Source organism: Panthera leo, chromosome C2 (genome assembly GCF_018350215.1).
Source record: "Panthera leo isolate Ple1 chromosome C2, P.leo_Ple1_pat1.1, whole genome shotgun sequence".
Classification (NCBI taxonomy): Eukaryota; Metazoa; Chordata; class Mammalia; order Carnivora; family Felidae; genus Panthera; species Panthera leo.
In genome coordinates, this window is record NC_056687.1 from 74,902,733 (window position 1) to 74,925,670 (window position 22,938).

At 43.1% G+C, this 22,938-nt stretch overlaps 1 protein-coding gene across 1 annotated transcript in view; it reads left to right on the plus strand.

The window, feature by feature from the left end:
* The window catches only part of LOC122230234 (probable cation-transporting ATPase 13A4), a 77,305-nt gene extending 67,050 nt beyond the window's left edge, over positions 1-10,255 (plus strand). The window contains exons 24-27 of the mRNA XM_042955989.1: positions 259-452; positions 1,816-1,904; positions 3,788-3,868; positions 9,023-10,255. Of these exons, the coding sequence (XP_042811923.1) occupies positions 259-452; positions 1,816-1,904; positions 3,788-3,868; positions 9,023-9,235 (577 nt within the window). The 3' untranslated portion in view covers positions 9,236-10,255. The remainder of the gene's footprint in view (positions 1-258; positions 453-1,815; positions 1,905-3,787; positions 3,869-9,022) is intronic.
* Positions 10,256-22,938: the final 12,683 nt, after the last annotated feature.

Here is a 22,938-nt window from a genome sequence, read left to right on the forward strand (position 1 = left end):
ACACATGAAGGGTACCCAAATTATTGAATAAATAACTTGTCTATCTATCTATCTACCTATCATATATCTATCTTTTATCTATTCATCTATCCAAAATATAGATCTATCTGTGTTGGTTTCTTTCCCCTTATTTTTCAGTATATTCTTTCCCAAAGTGTAGGTAATTACAAAAGCACTGAGGGCATGGAATCCTGTAGATACCAGTGCTCCATAAAGACCTGTCATCTTCGTTCATTACCTTTTTTGTTTCCTTTTTAGTGCCTGCACAGTGCAAAATGAAAGCATCTCAAAGTTAACCATTTCTCCCACTGCTCCAGAAAAAATCGGAAGTAATGGTGCCTTCACAAGCTTCGAAAACACTACCATATGGTTCTTGGGAACAATCAACTGTATCATCGTGGCTCTTATTTTCTCTAAAGGAAAACCATTTAGGCAGCCCATATATAAAAATTGTGAGTAGCGTTGTACCAGATCAGAGGTGAGGGGTCATCAGAAGGAACAGACATGCCCAGGTCACTCAGGGAGCAGCAGCGGAGTTGATGCTTATCTGGAGCCCTTGACTTTATACTCCAGGGCTCTATAAACACATTTGGCAGCCTCATTCTTAGCTCCTTTCCTCAAAGCTGCATTAAATTCTAGGGCTTCTTCCTCTACCTCTTTCCTTCACCGGAAGTTTGTCTCCAGGTGTCCTTTCATGGCACCACTGTAAATTGGGACGAGTCATTTATTTCCTCACGTGTCAGTACTTGTCGGAATTCATCTGGGAGGAGGTGGAGAGAGAGAAGTGTCACAACACTCAGTTGGAACATGTCTCCTGCCGTGAAGACAATGGTTAAGATGGCATTGTGTGGTTGGCAGCCTGGGAGGGGGTCCAGCCTGAAGGAACCTGGCTATAGTAATTGTGGAGGCTCTTGGCCAAAGTACATGCTACCTCCTTACATTCTGGACTGGAGTGCGGTGTGTGTTAGGAGAAGTGGGTGACCTGGTTACCCTGTGGAACATTCATTTGTATACATCCCTACCTCTCAAATTGGGAACATTTAATTAATTAAATATTTAGTTAATTATTTTTACCTTTACTTATTTATTTCAAGAGAGAGAGAGGGAGAGAGAGCATGAGCACTGGAGGAGCAGAGAGAGAGAGCAAGAGAGAGAATCCCAAGCAGGCTCCATGCTGTCAGTGCAGAGCCTGATGTGGGGCTCGAACCCATGAACTATGAAATGGTGATCTGAGGCGAAATCAAGAGTTGGATGCTTTAACAGCTGAGCCACCCAGGCACCCCTAATTGGGAAAATTTAGAAGCATAAGTTGAAGGATCAATGTCCTCATAAGAATTAGTTTATTTAGAGAAAATTATTTTGCCTTTCTCCTTCTTGGGATGAGAAAGCAGTCAAATGCTTACCTCTACATTACTGCAATTTAAATATTTGTTTATTTACAGCCCTCTTTTTTTTCCAGAATAGAATTTGAAGCAGGGGATTTGCATTAAAAAGACTTGGGTACTTAACTGTCTTCAAGGCATTTTTTGAAAATATATTAGGTCAAAATTGCTCTCTCTGTATTTCCCACTTTTATTAATTGAAACTTACAACATGCATGTGAAAATTTCCATCTGCTTCAAGGACATGCATAGAAATTGTGGAGGTGAGACCCATTGCATAGAAATGAGTACTTTCCATTTATTATGCTGTGTTTGGATGTAGGAATCAAGTAAGCTTAATCAGTGTTCATCTAGACTATGTCTGTCAATAGATGTGAAACTCCGTATATACTCCAATTTCTCTAAATGATAGCTTGTGTTCTTATTTCCTCAGATATATTTGTCCTTGTGCTGGTCATACAGCTGGGTGTGTGTCTATTCATTCTATTTGCTGATATTCCAGAATTATATAGGCGTTTGGATGTAAGTCTTATCTCTGGGCTATGATGATGGTTTACTGTTATATAATACCCTGACTGCAAGAAGCAGGTCACGGTGGCAATTGACATGGACTCGTGACACTGATTATCCTTTTGGAATAGTAGAGTTAAAAAAGAATACTACATTTATTTGTATTTTTTTTTAATTTAAGCCAGCCAGGAAATAAGATTCTGTCTAGTCTTGATTTCAAATATTTCAGAAGCATTGGCCATTTTTCTTTTAAAAGATCCCTGTAAGAATGGAAAAATCTATATACATACACTGTTTCAAGCGTAAGAAAATTTTTTCCCCTAAGCACTTCTGTTTTGAAGCTGTTGAAAACAGTTTGCCTATAACACTTTTTCTGTTAATTCTCAAATCTGTACTTACATCTTTAAAAAAAATCTCTATAAAGACGTGTTTGTATGTTCATACTTAATGTCTGCAAAACTTGTTTGCAAAGAGCCATAACTTACCTCATGAACTCTCTTAGAGTGTGTAATTTTGAGGCAAATGTCAAAATCTATGAGACAATTTTTACATATACAAACTAGGGGAAATGTGTATTTCAATTCCTTTAACCTATACTTTTGAATTAGAAGTTTATTATTACCAAATGTCCTTTAGACCAATAAATAGAATACAGAAGAGATGGTAAAAGGGAATGGACTTTTTTTACTTAGTGCTACGTGAGCCTGCCTGCCCACCTCTCCAACTCAAAGACACGTGTCATGAAGGCCAAGGTCCTATCTTATTCAGTTTCATATTACCAGTGCCTAACATAACCCATGGCACATAAGGGCAGTAAATGACTGATCCTTGTAGATCAGGTTCCTAAATGGAGATGAGCACTGGAAGCTCACAGTTCATTGCAAACCAGCAAAACCTTCACAAACCCTTCTTGACACGTGACATACAAACTCATGTCTACATTCGGTTTTCCTTGTGATAATTGTATCACTGTGGTTAACAGCGTAATTGCCACTATTGTTAAATATGTTCATGAATTGGAGTAAGCAGTCATGGAGATAGTCTTTGGCTGCTAGACTTCTGAGTTAAAACTTCTTAATCCTGCAGAAGTTAGGGTTAAGATATGTTGGGTTTAGTCACACTCTTTAAGATGAAAGAGTCTTACAGAGAGGTTGATTCCTCTGGTACAACAAAATAGGGAGCTATTTAGTTTTGGGGGGACCTGTGTGGGGTCATTGCCAACATGACTGCCAAGGAGTCTGCAGAGAATTATTGCTCACCCTAAAAATAATTATTTTTCTTCTTATTACATAAAATTGTGGGTACATTCTAGAAAATGTGAATATGCAGGCAGAGACAGACATCCATTCCCATTCAGCTCCACTTGCCCCACTGGTGAGTACCCTTGTCATGGCACCATCTGTGCAGCCGTGCACACAGCCCTGAGGGTAAAGCCGTGGCTCGGGGCTGCAAAGCAGGGCTCAGCTGAGGGGAGATGTGGCACCAGAGAGACAAGGGCAACACTGCCCCTGTCACATTCGACTTGTGTACCATCAGAGCCTCCTGGGAATAGAGCCACATTCCTGTATTCCCTCATAAAAGCGAGCAACGCAAGCAAACAAAAACACTTATCAAATTTGTCAAATTTTGATCGAATTGATTTGGGGAAATTGAGAAATTACAGGGGCACCAAAAAATAAAAAGGAGAAGAAAGAAAGATAAAAGAATAAAAGCAGCAATCATAGTTTCCGTTATTAAGTGTGTGCCTCTAATATTCACACATGTAATGTCTACATGTAAGCATGTCTATTACACACATGATTTATAACCTATGAAAATGTACACTGTGAACATGTGAACAGCTTTCTGACATTTATTTGTCTTCAAACTAACAGTGATTCTCCATCTCCCACCAGCTTCTCTGCACTCCTCTTCTGTGGAGGGTTTACATCACAATTATGCTCAGCTCCAACTTCATTGTGTCCCTTGTGGTGGAGGTAAGTGCCCTCCGGCTTCTGATCACTGTGGGTAGGGATGGACGGGGCATTCTTTGGGAGTCTGAAAAAAGGAACAGCCTTAGAGGATAAGAGTCAGCAGTCCAAGAGGCTCCCTGCCCTGGTGACATGAGCAATGGTGCTTTCCTCTAGTGAGCTCCAAACAAGGTGTTAATTTTCTCATCGACATGGTGGACCTGGAGAGAATGGGATTATGATGTCTAAGGACCTGTTCGTTTCTAAAATCCACAAGTAGAGAACTGAATTTGTTTTTTTGAAATTACGTATGATTCACATACTACAAAATTCGCCTTCTTAAAAAGTGTGCAGCTCACTGAGTTGTGCAACCATCACCACTAATTCCAGAACATTCTCATCACCCCAGAAGAAATCCTGTACCCATTAGCAGTCGTTCCTCATTCCCCCTTCCCCCTTCTTCACCCCTTGGCAACCAGTAATTTACTTTCAGTCTCCACGCATTTACCTATCAGGACATTTCACATAAAGGGAATCATAGAATATGTGGCCTTTTATGTCTGGATTCTTTCACTTAACAATGTCTTTTACTTTACACATGGGAAATAAGATTCATAGTGAGCTTTTCTTAGATTTGATTCTTCATCTCCAATTTACTCCATTTCCTCAGTGAAATGAGTTTGTGGTCTCCTTTCTTTGGCTATGTGGTTCACTCTCCTCCTTCAGCGCTGTTATTTAGACCAAATCTTCATTCTTCAAAGCCTCCTGGCGAACAGGGGTCACCGTTAGAAAAGACATCTGTGTCAAAGGGGAGGTGAGCATCAGATTCCATCCGTTCCCAGTCTGGGTGGCAATGTTTCCAGTGGCAAACACAGCCTTATGCCAGTGAGGGGGGAATCCCTGGAACCTGACTTCTCTGCAGCACCTTCCTTAACAGGTAGGGTAAAAACCACACAGGAGACAGTGGCAGAAAAGAACATAGAATTAAGGTACTAGAGCCTCTCTCTGTGTGCATATCCAGGACTTCTCAAACTTGAGTGGGCATCAGAGTCACCTGGAGGGTTTATTAAAACCCAGGTTGCCCAGCCCTTCCCCTAGCATTTCCGATTCAAAGGTCTAGAATAAGCACAAGTGTTTGTCAGGTGATTCTGATACTGCTGGTGGAGGGACCACACTGTGAAGTACCGTGCTAACCTGTATGGTCTCCAAAGCCACCAAATTAATGAGAGGGTCGCATGAGTGTCCTCATACCCAGCTGCAGAAGGATGAACCTTGCCCTTTAAAGGATAATCTTATGTTCGTACCTTGTCCCTGTCAGTGATCACATTATTTCTTCTGCCTGGTATAGCTTCCCCCAATATCTCCTTATGGGAATGCTATTCCATCCTCTATGGCACAGCAGTAGTAGTATCGTCTTCATGAATCTTTCCCAAAGCCTGGATGGGTGAGTCAAGTAACAGTGGTTTAAACAGTCAAGATATTTATTGTCTCACTTAACCGGAAGATTCGAGGTAAGTGGCCATAGAGTTGGTTCAGCAACTCAGTGGTGTCATTGGGGATCATCAATCTTTCTCTCTTCTGCCTCCCCATCTTTAGATACGGGCCTTTCATATTTGCGTGTATTGCTTATGGTGTCCAGATAGCTTCCGCATCGCTGAGCATTACCTGTGTTTTGATGCAGGAAAAAAAAATGGAAGGAGAGGCACCAGCAAGCTTTTCTTCCCTTAAGTATGAACCTTTTATAAGGAAACAAAGTCATTTTCTAGAGCCACCCTGCAGACTTCCTCTTATGCCTCATTGGTCAGAACTGTGTCTTATTGTCATCCTGAGGAGAAAAGGATTCTGGGAAAGTGGATCTATGCCAAACATTAGACAGATTTGCTGACATTGTGTGTGAGTTTTTTCCTCTTAGGTGGGCAGGAAAAAGTTGGGAGGATTGTGCTATAGGTAATCGAGCAACAAAGTCTCCCATAATCCTCTAGCAGGAAGCCATTCGAATGTCACCATGTTTGCAGATAAAAGAAAGCATAAGCCGGAAGTAGTTCACCTGGGTTGGAATCCTTTCTTGCCGCCTGACTCTGGGCAGCACTTGCAACTCCACTTCTCTATGTCTCCGTTTTCTCATCTGAAACGCCGTGATAATAAGGGTACCTAACCTTACAGGGTTACTGTGAGCATGAAAGGTGAACACAGAAAAGCATGTAGTAAATGTTTGATAAATATAAACTATTATCATTATGTTATCTCTTGTGATACTTAGCATTTCTTAGTTTGTATCTATCAGTCATGCAGGCTTTCATTTGTTCATTCACTCCACAAACATTTGTTGACCCTGTGCCATGACCTAGGGTGCAATACGAGGCAGATCCTGATGATGGAGGGATGCTGCTCACAGTCTACAGCAAGTGTGTAGATTGTGTAAACGGCGCTGGCAAGAACTCATCTCAGTGTCTACAGTGTCTAAAACCTTGCTTTATTCTAATAGAAGCTGCGTAAAGCTTTGTTCAATTATTAAATGTTAAGAAGTGATGCTGCTCGCCTCCAGCAGGTGGAGAGGATAATTTGACACTCATGAAAGATTAAGTTTCTCCTTTGTTTCTCGAGTCCACTGAGAAATGGAGACCGGCGTAGATGTTCAGTGGGGGTTTCCAGCAGCTTTCACACTGAGAAATGATGCTGTGGGGTCCTAGCTCTCACCCCCAGGCTCCTGCATGGCAGTCTTCACTTATTTGAAGTTACCTTCTGCTGTCAGTAGGCATTCAGGAACAAACCAAAGCCATTTGAGTCTGTGGTTGAAGGAAGATGTAATGGAGAATTACAAACACTAAGATTTCATGCCCTATGAGGTGAGCAGAGTAGGTAAAGACCGCAGGCTATCACGGATGCAGCAAGATGTTTTCCTCACATAGCTCTAGGTATATCTGACAGGAGATACTAAAGATTGGTGGTTAGCCTGTGACAAAGATGGTCCAGAGAGGTTTCAAGGGACAGGCATGGGGGATGGCTGGCCTCCTGTTGCACAGTTCTAAATATTTCCTGGTCTGCTGAGAGGACTAAGACTATCCCTAATTTTAGAGCAGTTTTGAATGGGATCTTATCCTCACCTTGCTTTCTCATGATCTAACCTCCAACTGAAAGTCATAGGAGCTAATCTGGATAGCTTTAATCCTTCTCGTTTTTATTACTTATGTGTTTGTGTATATATGTGTGTGTATGTATGTATGTATGTATGTGTGTGTGAATTATTTTAGTAGCCAATCTGAAGAGCTTGTGTGGTGAAGTTTTTGTTTGTTTGTTTTATGTTTTTTGTTTTGTTTTTGTTTTTTTTTAGAAATCATATTTCTTCAAGGGTTTCCTTTTGTTTCTAGTTCTACATTTAATTTATAATGTAGAGTGACAGAACAGGTTACTTCTCGGTCCTTCAGTTTCCCAATCCAGACCAGCAAAGTGAGACAGGCCTTTATACTTCTAGAATTGTGATAACACTCAAGGCATGTCTTATAGCACTAAAGTCTCTCTGTGTGTGTCTGTATCTGTGTTTGGTTTTGTTTCATTTTGTTTGTTTTTTTGTTTAAAACCTGATAAGGTATCCTAGAGGTAAGTTAGACTTTAAGACCAGTAATTGGATAACTATGATCCTGCCCTATTCCAGCTCGATGGAGAACTACTGTTCTCTTTTTAATTAAGAAGAATGAAACAAAAAACAAAAAAACAACTTGCTGTGGGAAAGTAATAATTTGTGGGGCTGAGTACAAAATGAAAAAGTAGAATAACAAGTCTGGCTAGGTGAGCCCTGAAGTTTACAAGATGCTCTTGAGATGGCTGGGTGGGTCTTTAACAGCCTGCTAACACATGATCCATTTTTTGAGACAGAAAGATTCAGACTAGCTGTTCTCTATTATTTCCATTGGCAATGGGACTCCAATATCAAAGATGGGTGGAATTTAGGAAAACTATTACCCTGGCAAAGGTCCTTGTGGAATCCCATAAAATTGATTCTTCCAATCTAGCAAAGATACCACTGATAGACACCAAAATGAGTTCTCATTCTGTGGAACAGCAAGCTTCTCATATTTTTTGTTTTTCTCAAGATAACTTCTAAGATGGTTAACTTTTATGACTTACGATAAAAATGAAAAAATAACACAATAACCTCTTATACACTCTGTATTATGTTATAACTTGAGATCTGTTTGAGGTTCAGTCTAACTCATGAAATAAAATGGCAGTCCAAAATGTTTCCAAAGAGACATATCTTCTATAATCTGCATTGTACTGAAATAGTTGTAGATGAAAGAGGCCACAGTGAATAGGGCCACAGTACATAGCTTATTGTCTTATTTATATTTTAAAAATTTTTTTGATGTTTATTTATTTTTGAAGGAGAGGGAGACAGAGCATGAGGGAGGAGGGGTAGAGAAAGACAGAGACACAGAATCTGAAGCGAGCTCCAGGCTTCGAGCTGTCAGCACAGAGCTCAAACCCATAAACCACGAGATCATGACCTGAGCCAAAGTAGGAGGCTTAACTGACTAAGCCACCCAGATGCCCCCATAGCTATTTGTTAAGTAAATAATTCATAAAGGTGGTAAAGGGAGGCATCTATACCATGCCCTGCCCTACATTGTAAGGAGAGTTACACAAAGAAGGAATTATTATTTCTAATCACTGAAGCTCAGATAAGATAACTGATTTGTCCATAATAGATGTCAGAGCTGGAACTTGAATCCAGATCTGTCCAGGTGTAAGACTGTGGCCCACATTCCAATTTATTGACCTGTATTCGGGACTATGCAGTCATATGGCAGGGCACACCAAAGCCACATCTTTCTATAGGGTAATTCCATGGGGTGTGGTAGGGAGTGGACTGCAGAATTTGAATGATTTTAAATTTAATTTATATATGAGATTCAAAAGGAATTTCACCCTCGAGGCAGACTACTTCAAGCTATGTTTCCAGATTCTTAAAACTGGGAACTCTCTCTTTTCCCAGAAGAGCTCCTTGAGTGGAAAAGCTTGAGAGGCTGAGACCTATCTCATGAAACCACATTGGATTTGTTCGTACAGGCCTCAAGTTTTTGTCAAGCTGGATCTAACAGCTAATGTGGTAGCTTCTCTGTATGGTCTATGGAGGACCATAGCCAACCTCTGGTTGTAAAGAATAACTCTCTTATTTTGCAGGAGGCCATTATTGAAAACCAAGCCCTGTGGACAACATTCAAAAGGTGTTTTGGCTATCAATCAAAAAGCCAGTATCGGATATGGCAGAGGGCCTTGGCAGATGACCCCAGCTGGCCCCCGCTAAACCAAACGTCCTACTCTGACATGCCAGAGTGTGGCAGCAGGGTGTCTTACAGCAATCCGGTGTTTGAGAGCAATGAGGAACAACTCTGAAGCCAAAGTGATCTCTAAGGTGATAAAGCATAGAAACAATGACAAAAGGGACCAGTTTCAGTAATTTTCAAACAATGGGACTCTTACAAAATCAGCTGGAGTTTTTGGAATAAAAAAACCTATCCAATCACGGTCGCAAATTCGTTTACCTGATAAAATACTTTCTACAGAGCAGAACACTGCCCCCAGAAGAGTGCCTTCCTCTTGATTCTGAAAGTATTGATGGTGTTGGTGAATCAAGAGTGAGCTAACGATGGCAATCAGCCCAGAGACTGGGAGGCTAAAGGACAAGGAGAATATATACTCTCTTTTCTTAGGTAACATTTTTTAAATGAATTCAAAGTAGCACTATGTGTAGCCATAGAATTGTAACATGTGAAGGATCACCTTTGAATTCTTATTTTATTGATGGAAAAACAAGTGCATGAGAGCCATTATACCAGTCTTCACTGTCTGGTTTCCTTTCCTGCATAGTACTTTCAGAGTTGAGACATTTTCTTCTGCTTCTGACCTTCCCCTACATATTTGGAAGGATGGGCTAAGCTCATGCTTCAGTAACAAACAAGTCCCTTATCTCAGTGGCTTAACACACAAGAGCTTCTTTCGTGGTCCAGGTGACTCTGTAGACTAGCTCTCCTCAGTGGTGACTGCTTCAATCTGTCGGCTCCACCGGCTGGAAACAAGTACTCCATGTTCACTATGATGGGAAAGGAAGAGACTGGAGAAGGCACAAAGGCTTTTCACTGCCTCACCCAAAAAGTGGAACGCCTCTCTTCCACTACTCATATCTCATTAATCAAGGGTTTGGCAAAGGAGCTGGGAAGTACAGTCTCCTGTGTTTAGGGCTGGTTTCATGGGCACATGACCTGTGCAGTCACCTGGGGCCCCATGCTTAGAAGGGCCCCACATTTGGTTTAATGCTTTGCTGCTGCCATCTCGAAATTCTTAATTTTTGATGCTCTTTGATACATGCTACTTTAGTTTCTCTCCCAGGAACCCGAGCTGGACCAACTACATAATTTGTGGGGCTGAGTACAAAATGGAAATTATTTTTGAGAAAAATTAGTCTTGTACCACAACATTATATGTTATCAATTGATGTAAGTGCTTATGCAATCTACACATTTCTTAAGTTTGAAAAGGCTTCAATTTTCAGGAAACAGAAATTGCCCTTATTTTATCACTATTACAATTTTGTTATCTCGGATTCATTTAGCATAGAAAACATCCAGATTTCTGTTAGCTCAGCAAACAACTATAAGTTTTAGGAAAACATCCACAGATAGTATTTTAAAGCAAAAGCAAAATTTTCATTACAAACCTCAAATCCTAGGTGAAGGTTCTGGACAGGGGGTGTGTCCCAAGCTGGCTTTTCTCCTTATCAATAGCCTCTGCAAGCATTCCCTTCCCTGGCTGAATTCCGGAGCATGGCTGGAGGCTCTGTGGCTGCAGATAATTCTGGAAACACAGTGTTTCTCAGCCATGAAAGTATCTTGTTGCTTCTGGTTTTAAAATAGGGTGTGAAGAATCATGTAAATAGGCTGCAGAATCATTGTCTTCCTTGGTACAGAAAGAAATGTTTCCTTTTACAAAGTTAGCCACAGCAGAGATATGGTAGCTCGAATGTCTTTTTCTAAAACTCGTAGTTTTCTCATTTTTCAACATGGCAGGCTGGAGATGGTCTACAACCTAGTCCTGGGCAAGGGCATTCCCACCTAGAAGATCCCCTTACCAGGTGCTGTCACCTCTCTTGTCTCATTTGCATTGCACGATTCACTCAGACTCAGGCAAGGAACGGCTTATCATCCACTTTTACACGTGAGGAAACTGAGATTCAGAGTAAGGAGAGCAGACCCAGGCCTCAGACACAGATCTCCTGAGCAAACCTTCTGTTGTTTCCAAATACCTCCTAATTACAAAGCTCCAGCAGGGCTGGGTGTTTGGGGTGATCTCACAGTAAAACAAAGAATAGGTTTCTTATTCGCCAGGTGGAAGGAAGCAACCTTTTGCTAATACCAGGGCCTAATGTTCAAATGAATGCCAGGCATCCTGCCAAGCTTGGGCTAGAGGCAGGTTAAAAACAAAACAAAACTAAAACCCATGAGTGTCTGTCTGTCTTTCTGAGACTCTGAGTTGCTCTTACCTTGGTCCTAAGTTCCATCCTCAGTGATTCAACAAGACCGGCAGGAAAACAGAGAGGGAAGACTCCATTTCCTCACCAGCCAAACAACCCTAAAATCTTTGTCAAAAGAGACTTATTCTGAAGACTGTACTTGAAGTTAACTGTAACTGAGAGGTAGTGAGAAAATGCTTTACTTGAAAAAATGGGGTTGGGGGGTATTGTCAAGGGATGTGAGAGTTGTTTTCAAATACTTGAAGGGTTCCTGTGGGAGAGAAGGCTCCCACCTGTGCCTGGTGGCACGCTCAGTGTGTAAAGGGCACAGTGGGAATGGCTTCAGGCTGACACGAAGACCACTGCCCCAACAGCTCAAAAAGCAGTGGAAGCTGGTGACCCATGAGGTGTGTGCCCCATGACATTGGCAGTACAAGGGGATGGATATTCAGAGACCAAGTAGAGGTGGAAGTCAACTATCCGATGGAATTCAATTACCTACCAGATCCTTTTCAGACTTGATATGCACATGTCTCAATCTTATGCTGTGATGTGAACCATTTACTGTCACTGCCCACATAGAATATCAGGCTGCCTATTGTGGGGAGACGGGCTGGGGAGGACAGATTTATAGCCTTGTGAGGTCCCACAGTCAAATGGGCTTGACTGCTCTGTACCTTGGAAGGTGGCTTTGGTTGGGGATAAGATTCTAGAAAACAGGTGCCCACTGATGGGTCCTGACCACCAAACTGACAGCTGGGACATACTTCTGATGTGTGTGTTTTCATAGAAAGAGCTGCTTGAAAAAAATCAGTAAAGAAAATGTGGGAGAATGTGCCAAACCTGAGGTCAGAGTACCTGCGCCTGATACGCTTGTCTGACCAGGACTTGGAGGAGAAAAGAACACAGTCATCTGATCCACATCATTTAAAAGGTCCCCTGTATGTTCGCTCCAAGGTACGCAGCTCTGACCCACAGAGAGGAACTCTGGCTCTGGGTTCTTCTCACGAAACATGTAATGATCTGCGAATGGAAATATGTCTGTGCCATCTGCACCCTCTCAGCTCATAGAAGGGTGCGTGTGCACACTTGCAGATGCAATGACTAGAAAAGCAAGTATTTATTCAGAGTCCTGTATTTAGTTTATGCTGTAATAAGTCATTCTGTGCAAAAGAGGCAAGCATAATCTGTAATTCTGGTGTTATAAAATCAACCTTTTTCCCTTTCTGCAGTGGGGTATTTCACTGTGGCTAATACTCCAGGAATGTGGAATCAGAATCACATCTTTACAAAGTTTTAGACATTTCCTAATGCTGTAGACACCATTATTCCCCACTTGGTAACAGGGCACTACCGTCTACAAAAACTTTTGCACTCATTCTCTTGTTTAAGCCTCATGACAATCTAAAGAGGAAGGCAGGGCAAGAATTACTATCCTCCTTCTTTTGATGAGGTACCAGACCCTCCAAAAGTCTCAGTAACTTGTACAAGGGCATGTAGGAGCTGGAGCTGCGTTCAGATGCAGGACTTCTGCCAATGAGTTCTCTGCTCTGTCACTCTCCCATGTTTCTCCTGGATGAAATGTTTGTAGCATTGAAGAACAAGAAGGCAATCAAAGCAAGGTAACCATCCAGTGGACTGCCGTGACAAGTGTAATTGCTTCCAAAAAGAGATTTTAGTTCTCTTGAATTTGATCATCAGTCACAGAAAGGTCAACTCCCATCGCTGAGGAGTAAAACCCAATAACCAGAGCCCTACAGCCTATTTTGTGGGAGCAGATATAGCTCTGGTTTGTGATTTCGGTCTCCAGAAGCAGAAACCTATATCTTTGCTTGAATTTTGCTCGGTCTCCACTTTGTCCAGCATTTTCGAGTCATATGGACTCTGTCTTGGCTTTAGGCTAACCTCCCTTACGCCAGTCAGTAGCTCATTATTGCCAGCACTCGGTAACTCACTCACTCCAGGCATACAGGGACTTACTTTCCCAACCCGATACATTTGCTCATGCTGCTTTCTCTTTGGGGGCATTGATAATTCTTACTCTCATCCCCATACACCCAAATCCCACCCATTCTCAAGACCCAGTTAGAATGCCACCTGATCTGCAAGCCAGAAGGGAGATCTCTTCTGTCTACACACTGCTCGCACTCCACAAATATTTCCTTTGTGTGGCAGGCACCTCTTTTGATCATGCATTATGGTCCTGTGCCATTTTGAATTCCTCCAACTCCCACCCAACTCCACTTTAACTAGAGTGCACATTCTCTGAGGGTAGGGACCAAGCCTGATTCTTCTCATCTGCCCACTCGGCACCCAGCACAGGGCAGTGGTTGGGGCTCGGCAAGCAGCTGTGGCATGATTGAATAAAAAATATAATCACTAGGACATTTTGTTGATTTATTTTTCCTCCTTTGTCTGTGAACATCTGCTTACCATGCAGTACAAAGAAGCTGAACTAAAACAATAGGACTATGAATAAAAACACAAAGTGCAAAGTATAGTGATTCCAACATGGAAGCTTCATCAGTCCGGCTGCCCATTTACATGGCAGAGTGCGGAGGTATGCTGTGGAGTTAGATGGGTTAGGCATGTGTTGCAAAGACACTCTCAATGTGTAGGGGACCCAAGGAGTGAATGTGTGTGCAGGGACAAAAGCTCTCTCAGGGATATGCTCAACCCAAGGGGAGGGAAAACTGGGGCAGGGCACTTTGTTTAAAAACCAAGGGACAAGGTTTTGGAGGACAAGGGAAGTTTGAGTACGACTGGGTGTGTATTCTCTCTGTTCTCTGGCTTCACCCTAACTTTCAGAACTTTTGCAAGGACTTGGGAAGCTGTGATGGAGAGAGAGGGAGGGCAGCGAGGGAGAGAGAGAAAGAGAGGAAGAGCTAAACCGTCCTGTGTTCTGTGTGTCACAGTGCAATAAAAGGCGGGTGGAGAGAATCCTGACAGTGTCGTGGCTGTGGGAGCACAGATGCGTGTTGCTAATGGCTGATCGTATCATGCACAGACACATAGGTAACAAGTAACATGGACAGTCTGAGCATGTCTCCAAATGGCTAAAGGAGATAGAAAGTGCCTGAAGGGGATGGAGAATGGACAAGTGACACAGAGTGGCCATGCGGTCACAGAAGTCTGGGGACCCTGGCAACCAATCTCAGGGTCAGACAAGGCCCACAGAAGCCTCGGGCAGGAGCAGAGATCATCTCAGAGTGGTGACTTGTGGTACCTAGAGCCAAGCCCGGTGGCAGGAGGGGAGAGCATGCTGTGAGTAGGAGCCCTACAAGCAGCATCACTTGCAGAGGGCTTCTGTGGAAATTCTCAGTGACTCAGGAGGGACTTCAGAGTGGTAGGCCATCTGGGATCCAGGTTGTTCCAGGTTTATGTAAGCAGAAAACATAACTTATAAAGATAGGAAAGATTCCTCCCCCCTAAGTGAATGCCTATTTAGTGGAAGTCCATACAGGAACATGTAGGAGGGATACACTCTGAGAAAGCTCCACAGAGCCCTAAAGCCACTCTGTCCGTGGCCTGCATATGGACAGAACAAAGCACAAGAGGAGGTGACTGCACAACTGGCTGGATCCTGTGGTCTGAAAGCTGAGCCAATTCTTTCCTCACCTAACCCAAGGCTAGCCTTGAGAATTTGGTGAAATTGACAGTCTTAAGAATCAAGCCACCATCCATGACTAATTGGAAACCGGTTTGATTTGAGGCTAATTTTGTAGGTCTGGATCCTCCCTAAATGGATCCCAGACACTGATTTGGTCTGGATGCCAAGAGTCGTAGTTGGGAAAGGCCAAATCTTTGTGTATCCACCCACAGCTCTGCCTAGCACAGTGGGGAAAGTTCACAAGTGTCCCAGAGAAGAGTGGGATGGCTCCAGCCAGCAGGAGTCTGGGCGTGCACCTGAGGCTGGGGTGAGGGCAGAGCTGGCTTTGTTAGCACAGCAGTCATGCCAGCTGAAGTCATTGGCTCTTATTCAGAGCCCCATGTCTGACCACATTACCAGTAACCACAGTACTTGGTACTCGTACTTGGTACAGTACTCGGATAGAGAAAATCAACCTCAAATTTCCTTCTGGGCAATGGCATATGTCAGTTAAGAGTACGAGCTTAGGCGTCACACCCTTCTGAACTCTAATCCAGACTTTCCTGATTTGCGACTTGAGCAAATTAGTCACTGTGTCTACATCTTGACTATTGGCACGTGAATATTATTTTCGCCCTTCTTCATAACTGCAGATGTCAAAGAAAATTAAATGTGGCAATAGTTTCTTTTCCTTCATCTCTAAAACTTTAAGGAGGGTCCTTAAGTCTTGGCCTGGCACATAGTATATCTCTTCAGTGTGTTGTGTGAATCAGTAAAGGAGGATAAGAGAATATGCATAAATGAAGAAGGAACAAACTAACGAACACACAATTCTAGGACTTGAGTGTAATTCTAGTTTAATTAAAACGTAATTATCCATAATTGACTAAAATTATTCTTTTTTATGTAGTCTGTTGATTCTTATTTATTTATTTATTTATTTATTGTTATTTTTTAGGTGTCTATTTATTTTTGAGAGGGAGAGAGAGAACATGAGCAGGGGAGGGGCAGAGAGAAAGAGAGAGGGAGAGAGAGAATCCCGAGCTGGGTCCACACTGTCAGTACAGAGCCAACTCCAGGGCTGGATCCCATGAGATCATGATCTGAACTAAAGGTGCTTGATCTAAGAAGCTACCCAGGTAGCTGAGCTACCCATGTGCCCCTGATTGTTACGTAAAATGAGGTAGAGAATGACCTACTTCCAGCCTTGGTTTATAGAATCAGTCACTTGCAATTCAAAAGAGTCAACTTTATTTTTAGACCTCGTTTTGTGGCCTTGTCATCCCAGCATATGACTATGGTGAAGGCTTTTTACAGTTGGTCCTTCAAGTCTACTGGATCTTGAAATGAGATGCAAAGACCTGCGCAAGGGAGTCCAAGTTGGGGCATATTTATAGGTAGTGTTTAGTTGGCCTCTTGGCCATCCCATTATGTGTTAGCTCACTCTATCCAAGAAATAGTTCCCAGCAATTTATAGGCTTCCTGTGGAACCTTGTCCCCAAACTTGAGCCATCGTGAAAATCCCCAAGTTGCTTATTAGGAATAAAGTCCTGGGCCCAACCTCACGCGTACTCACTCAGAATCTCTGAGGTGAGTCCAGAGGAGTTGTATCTTTAGCAAGCTCTCCAGGTGATTCTGATGATGAATCAGGTGTTGGAACTGTGATCCTAAAAGAATAACTTAGATTGTCCCTAAATGTGCTATCTTGCCCTTGTCCCCATAGAGATAAATCTACTTTTTTCCTGACAACTCCAGCAGTGGGGAGAGAACTTTTTTTTTTTTTTTTGGTGTAATTCCTTTGGAAATACTGTGTTTATCACCCTGCATTCTGTACTCCATGTTATAAAAGACCCTGGTGGGAAGAAACCCCACTGACCGACTTCTCTCCCTTGAGGTGAGTCCAGTTATCCCTGCTCTTTGTTAAAATTCTAAGTCCTCTGTTCTTTTCTTTTTTAATTTTTTTAATGTTTATTTATTTTTGACAGAGAGAGACACACACACACACACAGCATGAGTGGGGGAGAGGCAGAGAGAGAGGGAGACACAGACTCCGAAGCAGGCTCCAGGCTCTGAGCTGTCAGCACAGAGTCCGACATGGGGCTCGAACTCACAGACTGCGAGATCATGACCTGAGCAGAAATCGGACATTCAGCCAACTGAGCCACCCAGGTGCCCTTGATTTTTTTCATTTTTTAATGTTTGTTTATCTTTGAGAGAGAGAAAGAGAGAGCAGGAGTGCGGGAGGGACAGCGAGAGAGGGAGACACAGAATCTGAAGCAGTCTCCAGGCTCTAAGCTGTCAGCACAGAGCCTGACTCAGGGCTTGAATCCACGAACTGGGAGATCATGACCTGAGCTGAAGTGGGACGCTTTACCGACTGAGCCACCCAGGCTCCCCCATTCCCTATGTTTGTAATCATCTGGCCTCATCCAGGCTGTTTTCTTCCCAAGGAAGCCTCCTGGATTGACAAATATAATTGAAACCCTGATCTTTGAGTGGAGACAACATCATTTTCAGAAATGCTATTGCCCTTCTGTTCAGCATCCATCACTGGTCTCAGTGGTCATCAGCATTGTCAGTAGCATGAGGGAGGCAGGAGTGGGGGTTTAGTGTTCACCATGGTAGTGATCTGACAGCACCGGGGCATTTTTGGCCACTAGTCAGATTCCAGTTGGTGACTTACCTGACAAATACAGTTAACACTTGACAATCATTCTCACTGGCATTTACTGTGCTCAGCTGACAAGTCGTGCAAGTGGCAGTCGGTGTAGATTTGTTCTTGTGACCAGTCATCAGGAAAGCCCTCCCAAATATCAAATTACACAGACATTCTGTTCTTACGCAGCTACTAAATACACAGAGTACCCTGGACAATGTGGCATAAGTTTTGGCAAGCTTAAGGTCCTTGACAATAGTCAATCCATTTCCAGCAGCATAAAATAAGTTACGACTTCTCTTGGAAAGTTTTTAAAACCTTAGGCAGAAAAAATGGTAAAACTAAACTCACGTTTTATGGAAAATTTTACAGCAGGGAGAAAAGAAATTGGAGGCCTTGAGGTGAGGTTGCTGGGTAAAAGCCAGGTGAGGGCATGGGAAGGTGAAATCTGCTTATATAGCCAGTGGTTTCCTTCCCCCCAATAGAAATGGGCTGATGGTACCTACGTAGATTCAGGGGATACAAATACCAGGAAGCCTTAGTTCTTTCCTGAAGTTGGGTTCCCAGAAACAGACACCGGGACAGGGATTTATGTGCAAATATTTTATTAAGGAACTGTTCCAGGAGAAACTGGTAAAGTAGTGGAAGAAGAGACAAGTAAGAATGTGATTTTTGGCAAAGTGTTAACCTCAACCTGATGCTGCCAGGGAGCTTGGGAGTGCACACTTCACCTCAGTGTCCTAACTCTTGGCAAGGGAGAAAAGGCTCAGACTCAGCCTTCATCATTGGCTCAGGACTGCTTGGGGAGAGTGGGGGTGGGGAGTAAATTCCAGGCACTTTGGGGTCTTTGCTGGGACAGGCAAAAGGGCTCAAAGGCAATCCTCTGCAGAGAATGGCCAATGCAGGTCATTAGAAGAACATGCAAACACCTGTTGAGGCTTCAAAGGCATCCACAGGGATTTAAACAGACCACAGATAGTATCTGCTCTAGTTCTGTTTTCCACTCTGCCAATGACTATCCTAAAGGAAAAACTCTGTACGCATCTGCCCAATCTGAAACATGGAATATTGTAAAGCAGATTCTCTAGGCAGGGACAGAGTGATTTATTCATTTACACATTATTTATTGAGCACCTACCATATCTGCCACTCCCTGAACTTAATGCTGGGATTTGAAGAACGGTCCTTTCCCTTGAATGTGGTAAGAGTTTTGTTACTGACTTATGTATAAAATGCTATGGGAATGGACCCCAGAGCAAAGTTGGTGAACCCACGGGCCACGAGGGCTACCAAACCTGGACGTATAAACCATTAGGAAAATATAATCGACTCCATAACAGATTAAGTCAATTAATACTTATTCAATTACTGAAGATACAATACTTTTAAAATCACAGCATAAGCAAGTGCATGAGCAAAAATAACTTTCAATGCTCCACACCAAATTATGGTATCTGCAATGCATCTGAAGCTAATTTTTTAACTCTTTTTAATGTTTATTATTGACAGAGAGAGAGAGAGACAGAGCATGAGTGGGGGGAGGGGAAGAGACAGAGGGAGACACAGAATTCAAAGCAGGCTCCAGGCTCTGAGCTGTCAGCACAGAGCCTGACGCGGGGCTCGAACTCACAGAGTGAGAGATCATGACCTGAGCCAAAGTCGCACGCTCAACCGACTGAGCCACCTAGGCGTCCCAACTAATTTTATAATCAAAACCAAGAAGATCCTAAGGTTTGATGCAGGCTCTCATACTTGACCCCCATGAGGGCCATGGAAGAGCTGGCCCAGCTACCTAACTTGTGTCTCTGTCCCCTACAGAGGGCAGCTGAATGGGCAGCCAGGCCTGGAACAAGAGCAGAAATGAGAGCCTCATGAATCAAAGTCAGTTGTAAGTGGGGGAGGTGGAATACCTTTTCCCCCTTGCTTCACATTCTCTAATCAGAAATCCTTGAGCTGCCTTGTTTTCTACTATAAGTTCAGATATTCTAACAATCAGTGACGATCAAACATAACTTCTGGCAACAGATTCTGAATCATCCAGTTTCTACAGGAGGAAGACACCTCAAAGGATCTAGCTGAGCAGTGAATGGTTAACATATCAATGACTAGTTGGAACTGAGCTTGTGGATGAAAGATGAACTTGTCAAAGCCCTTTTGTGACATGGGTCACAAGAGCAGCTGGAGGAAAGCAGAAAATACAGATTTAGATTCTGGAACTTGACTCCAGTAGTCTGAGCTCAAGGGCAGGGTTTGAGGCTCATTCAGCTCTAGATTCTCATTTTAGGGCCTAGAACAGTGCATTGCATACGGCAGCTTTTCACCTGTGTGGGCAGAATGGAATGGAGCTGAACAGGTCGGTGAGTCATTGTACACCTCTAAGGGATGCTTTTTTGCCAACCACATAAAATCTAATTCCTTAGCTCGATCAGATTTCCATCCACTGGCTTCAACTTGGTTATCTAGTTTTTTTCTTCCAAGGCTCTTCAAAAAGAATAAAGCAAGGTACATGTTGTGAGCTGAAATATTTTTGTATAGTAAGTGCAAATTTTAGTTGATACTTGAAATATATTGCTGACTTTGAATAATATCTTTAAAATTTAAGTTTTGTGGGTTTTTTTTAAGGTTATTTATTTTGAGAGAGAGAGAGAGAGAAGAAGAGAATGAGTGGGAAGGGGCAGAGAGAGAGGGAAAAAAAAGAGAATCCCAGTCTGCAGGCTGTCAGCACAGAGCCTGATGTAGGGATTGAACTCATGAACCAAGAGACCATGACCTGAGCCAAAACCAAGAGTTGAACAGTTAACCAAATTGCGTTCTGAGTCAGGGACTGTGGGAGGAAATGATACTCTCTTAGTTCTATACTTCCTCTGGCTTTACTCTGAACAGTAAGTCCTTGTAAGGTCTAAGACTAGGCCTCTGAGGGGAATCATTTCTTCAGGAATGTGTGTGAGGTGAGCCTTTCCCTCCCTTTCCTCTTGCATTTCCTCATCCTGCTCCTCCCTCCCCTCCTGTCTCTGGAAGCCTTACCTTATGGCATATGGTGGTGACAACTTCTTGTCATTAGTAAGGAGATTGCCTTCGGGGTTCACGGGATGAACTGTGTTTTGCTTCCAGCCACAGGGGATCAAGAATCTGCTGCCTTCAGATAGAAAGGATCCGAGAGTCCTAACGTCCCAATGTCCCAACGTAAGTTATCACCTCCTGAGCACTATGGCTGTGCAGCATGGAGGAAGTCATTCCTACTAATGCTGATGTGGCTTCTCGCACCAGAGATCCTTTCACCCTTGCCCCACTTCCCTGCTACACACATAAACGTAACTGGCGACTCTTCCACACGTGGGCCTGCAAGGGGCTGGCTAAGCCACAGGAGTGTGACTGATTTTATCTGGCTTATGGACATCTGACAGTGGATCCTTTGACCTTTATCAGTTGCAGATCCTCTGGGAGTTAGGGTTTAAGGCAGATGTGATTATTTTCTCTGCAGAGCATGTCCTCTGGTGGCTGAAGCAACAGCTCAGTACTTACAAAACCTCAAGAGTATCTAATACAAACTTTGACCTGGTGACTCAATTATCTGTATGGTGAGCAGGCCAAATGTCAGCATGCACACCGCTAGGGCTCGGAAGCTCATGAACTGTGGGCCATTTGTGAACAGTTGTAATTATTAGAAGACTTTATGTTGGGGGTGCCTGGGTGGCTCAGTCGGTTAAGCATCCAATACTGGGTTTTGGCTCAGGTCATGATCTCACCATTCATGAGTTCGAGCCCCACAATGGGCTCTGCACTGACAGTGCAGAGTTTGCTTGGGATTTTCTCTCTCTCTCTCTCTCTCCCTCCACCTCTCCCTGCACTCTCTTCCTCTCTCTCTCTCTCTCTCTCTCTCTCTCTCAAAATAAGCAAGTAAACATGAAAAACAAAGACTTTATGTTGAATGGAAAGAATGTTCATTAGTAGAAAGGTCTCAGGTCTAGCTAGTAAGGAGAACTCTTGAGCCACATACTAAGCAAAAACAAAACAAAACAAAACAAATGAACCCACACACATACACATACACATGCACGGGCACACATGCAATCCACTCAAAGAATGGACCAACCAGTTTGACTTGATTTATAAGCTCTTCAAGGCCAGGTGCACCCCTGTTTACATCTCCATCGTCATTGTTCTGTGCATCCCTTCTCTGCCTCTCTTCTTAAGTCATTGATTTCTCTTGATACCCCACACAGGCTATATTTCTCACCTCTCTTGAATCTTTTCCCACATTCTGTCCTTCTGTTCTCTGGCCTAACATGTGCTCACCACCCAGCTCTATCCCCCATTCCTTCCACCTGGTTAACTTCCACTCATCTTTGCAATGTCGGCACAGATGCCACTTCCTTCAGGAAGCTGTTATCCCATTCACTCTGAGTTCTAGATCCTTTCTACTTAGGCAGATGCTCACTTGTCTGTTTCTCCCAAGCAACCGTAAACTCCCTCAGGATAGTGACTTTCCTTTTTGCCACTAAATCCCAAAGGCCTAGCACGAATGTCTGGAGTATCTGTTGTTTAACATGCAATTACTGAGTAGGTGTTGAACAGAGTTGTGATGGGTGTTACATTTTTGTGTCTTTGGGCTGTAAGTAGCAGAAACCACAAACGGCAGCAGCTTTATTAAGAACGTCTCATTAAGTTTGGAACAAGGTGTCTGGAGCGAGTAGTCCCAGGCTTAGTGCCATGGCTCAGTGGTATCATAAGGATCTAAGCTCTTCTGTTCTTTGCTCTGCCATCATTAGCATGGTGATTTTCATTCTCCTTATGATCGAAAGATGGCTGCCATACTCCAAGCATCACATCCTCACCTATCACTTTCAAAGGAAGGGAGTAAAAGATAGAAAATAAGCTATTTTCTCTTTTTCATCAATAGGTTCATCTTTTCCAGAAGATCTCTGTCCCTAGTTGTCTTTCTTTTGCACGTTACTGTTGAGAACTGGGTCACATGCCCACTCTTAGGTAAATCGTGACTCCTCCTGGTGCTTTCAGCTGAAGTCAGACTGCCCAGACAAAGGAGCTATTCTTTTAGCAGAAATATGAGTGAATAGTGGATGGGTAAGAAGTAAGTGACAGCTGCTCCTCAAGTCTTTGATTACGTTTTACTAAAACCCAGGACAACTTTCTCCAAATCTGAGCTCTACCTCAGATTGGTAACACTTAAAATGCCACATTTGTGATCACATATTTCTCTTTAGTGTGGGCACTTCAGCAGCCTCTCTGGCATGCAAAGCTGTAATTGTTTGTTTCCATCAACCACTTCCTCCTGGGCCAGAGAGCACGTTGGATTGTCCTAAACTTCAAGGCAGCACTGGTTCCCT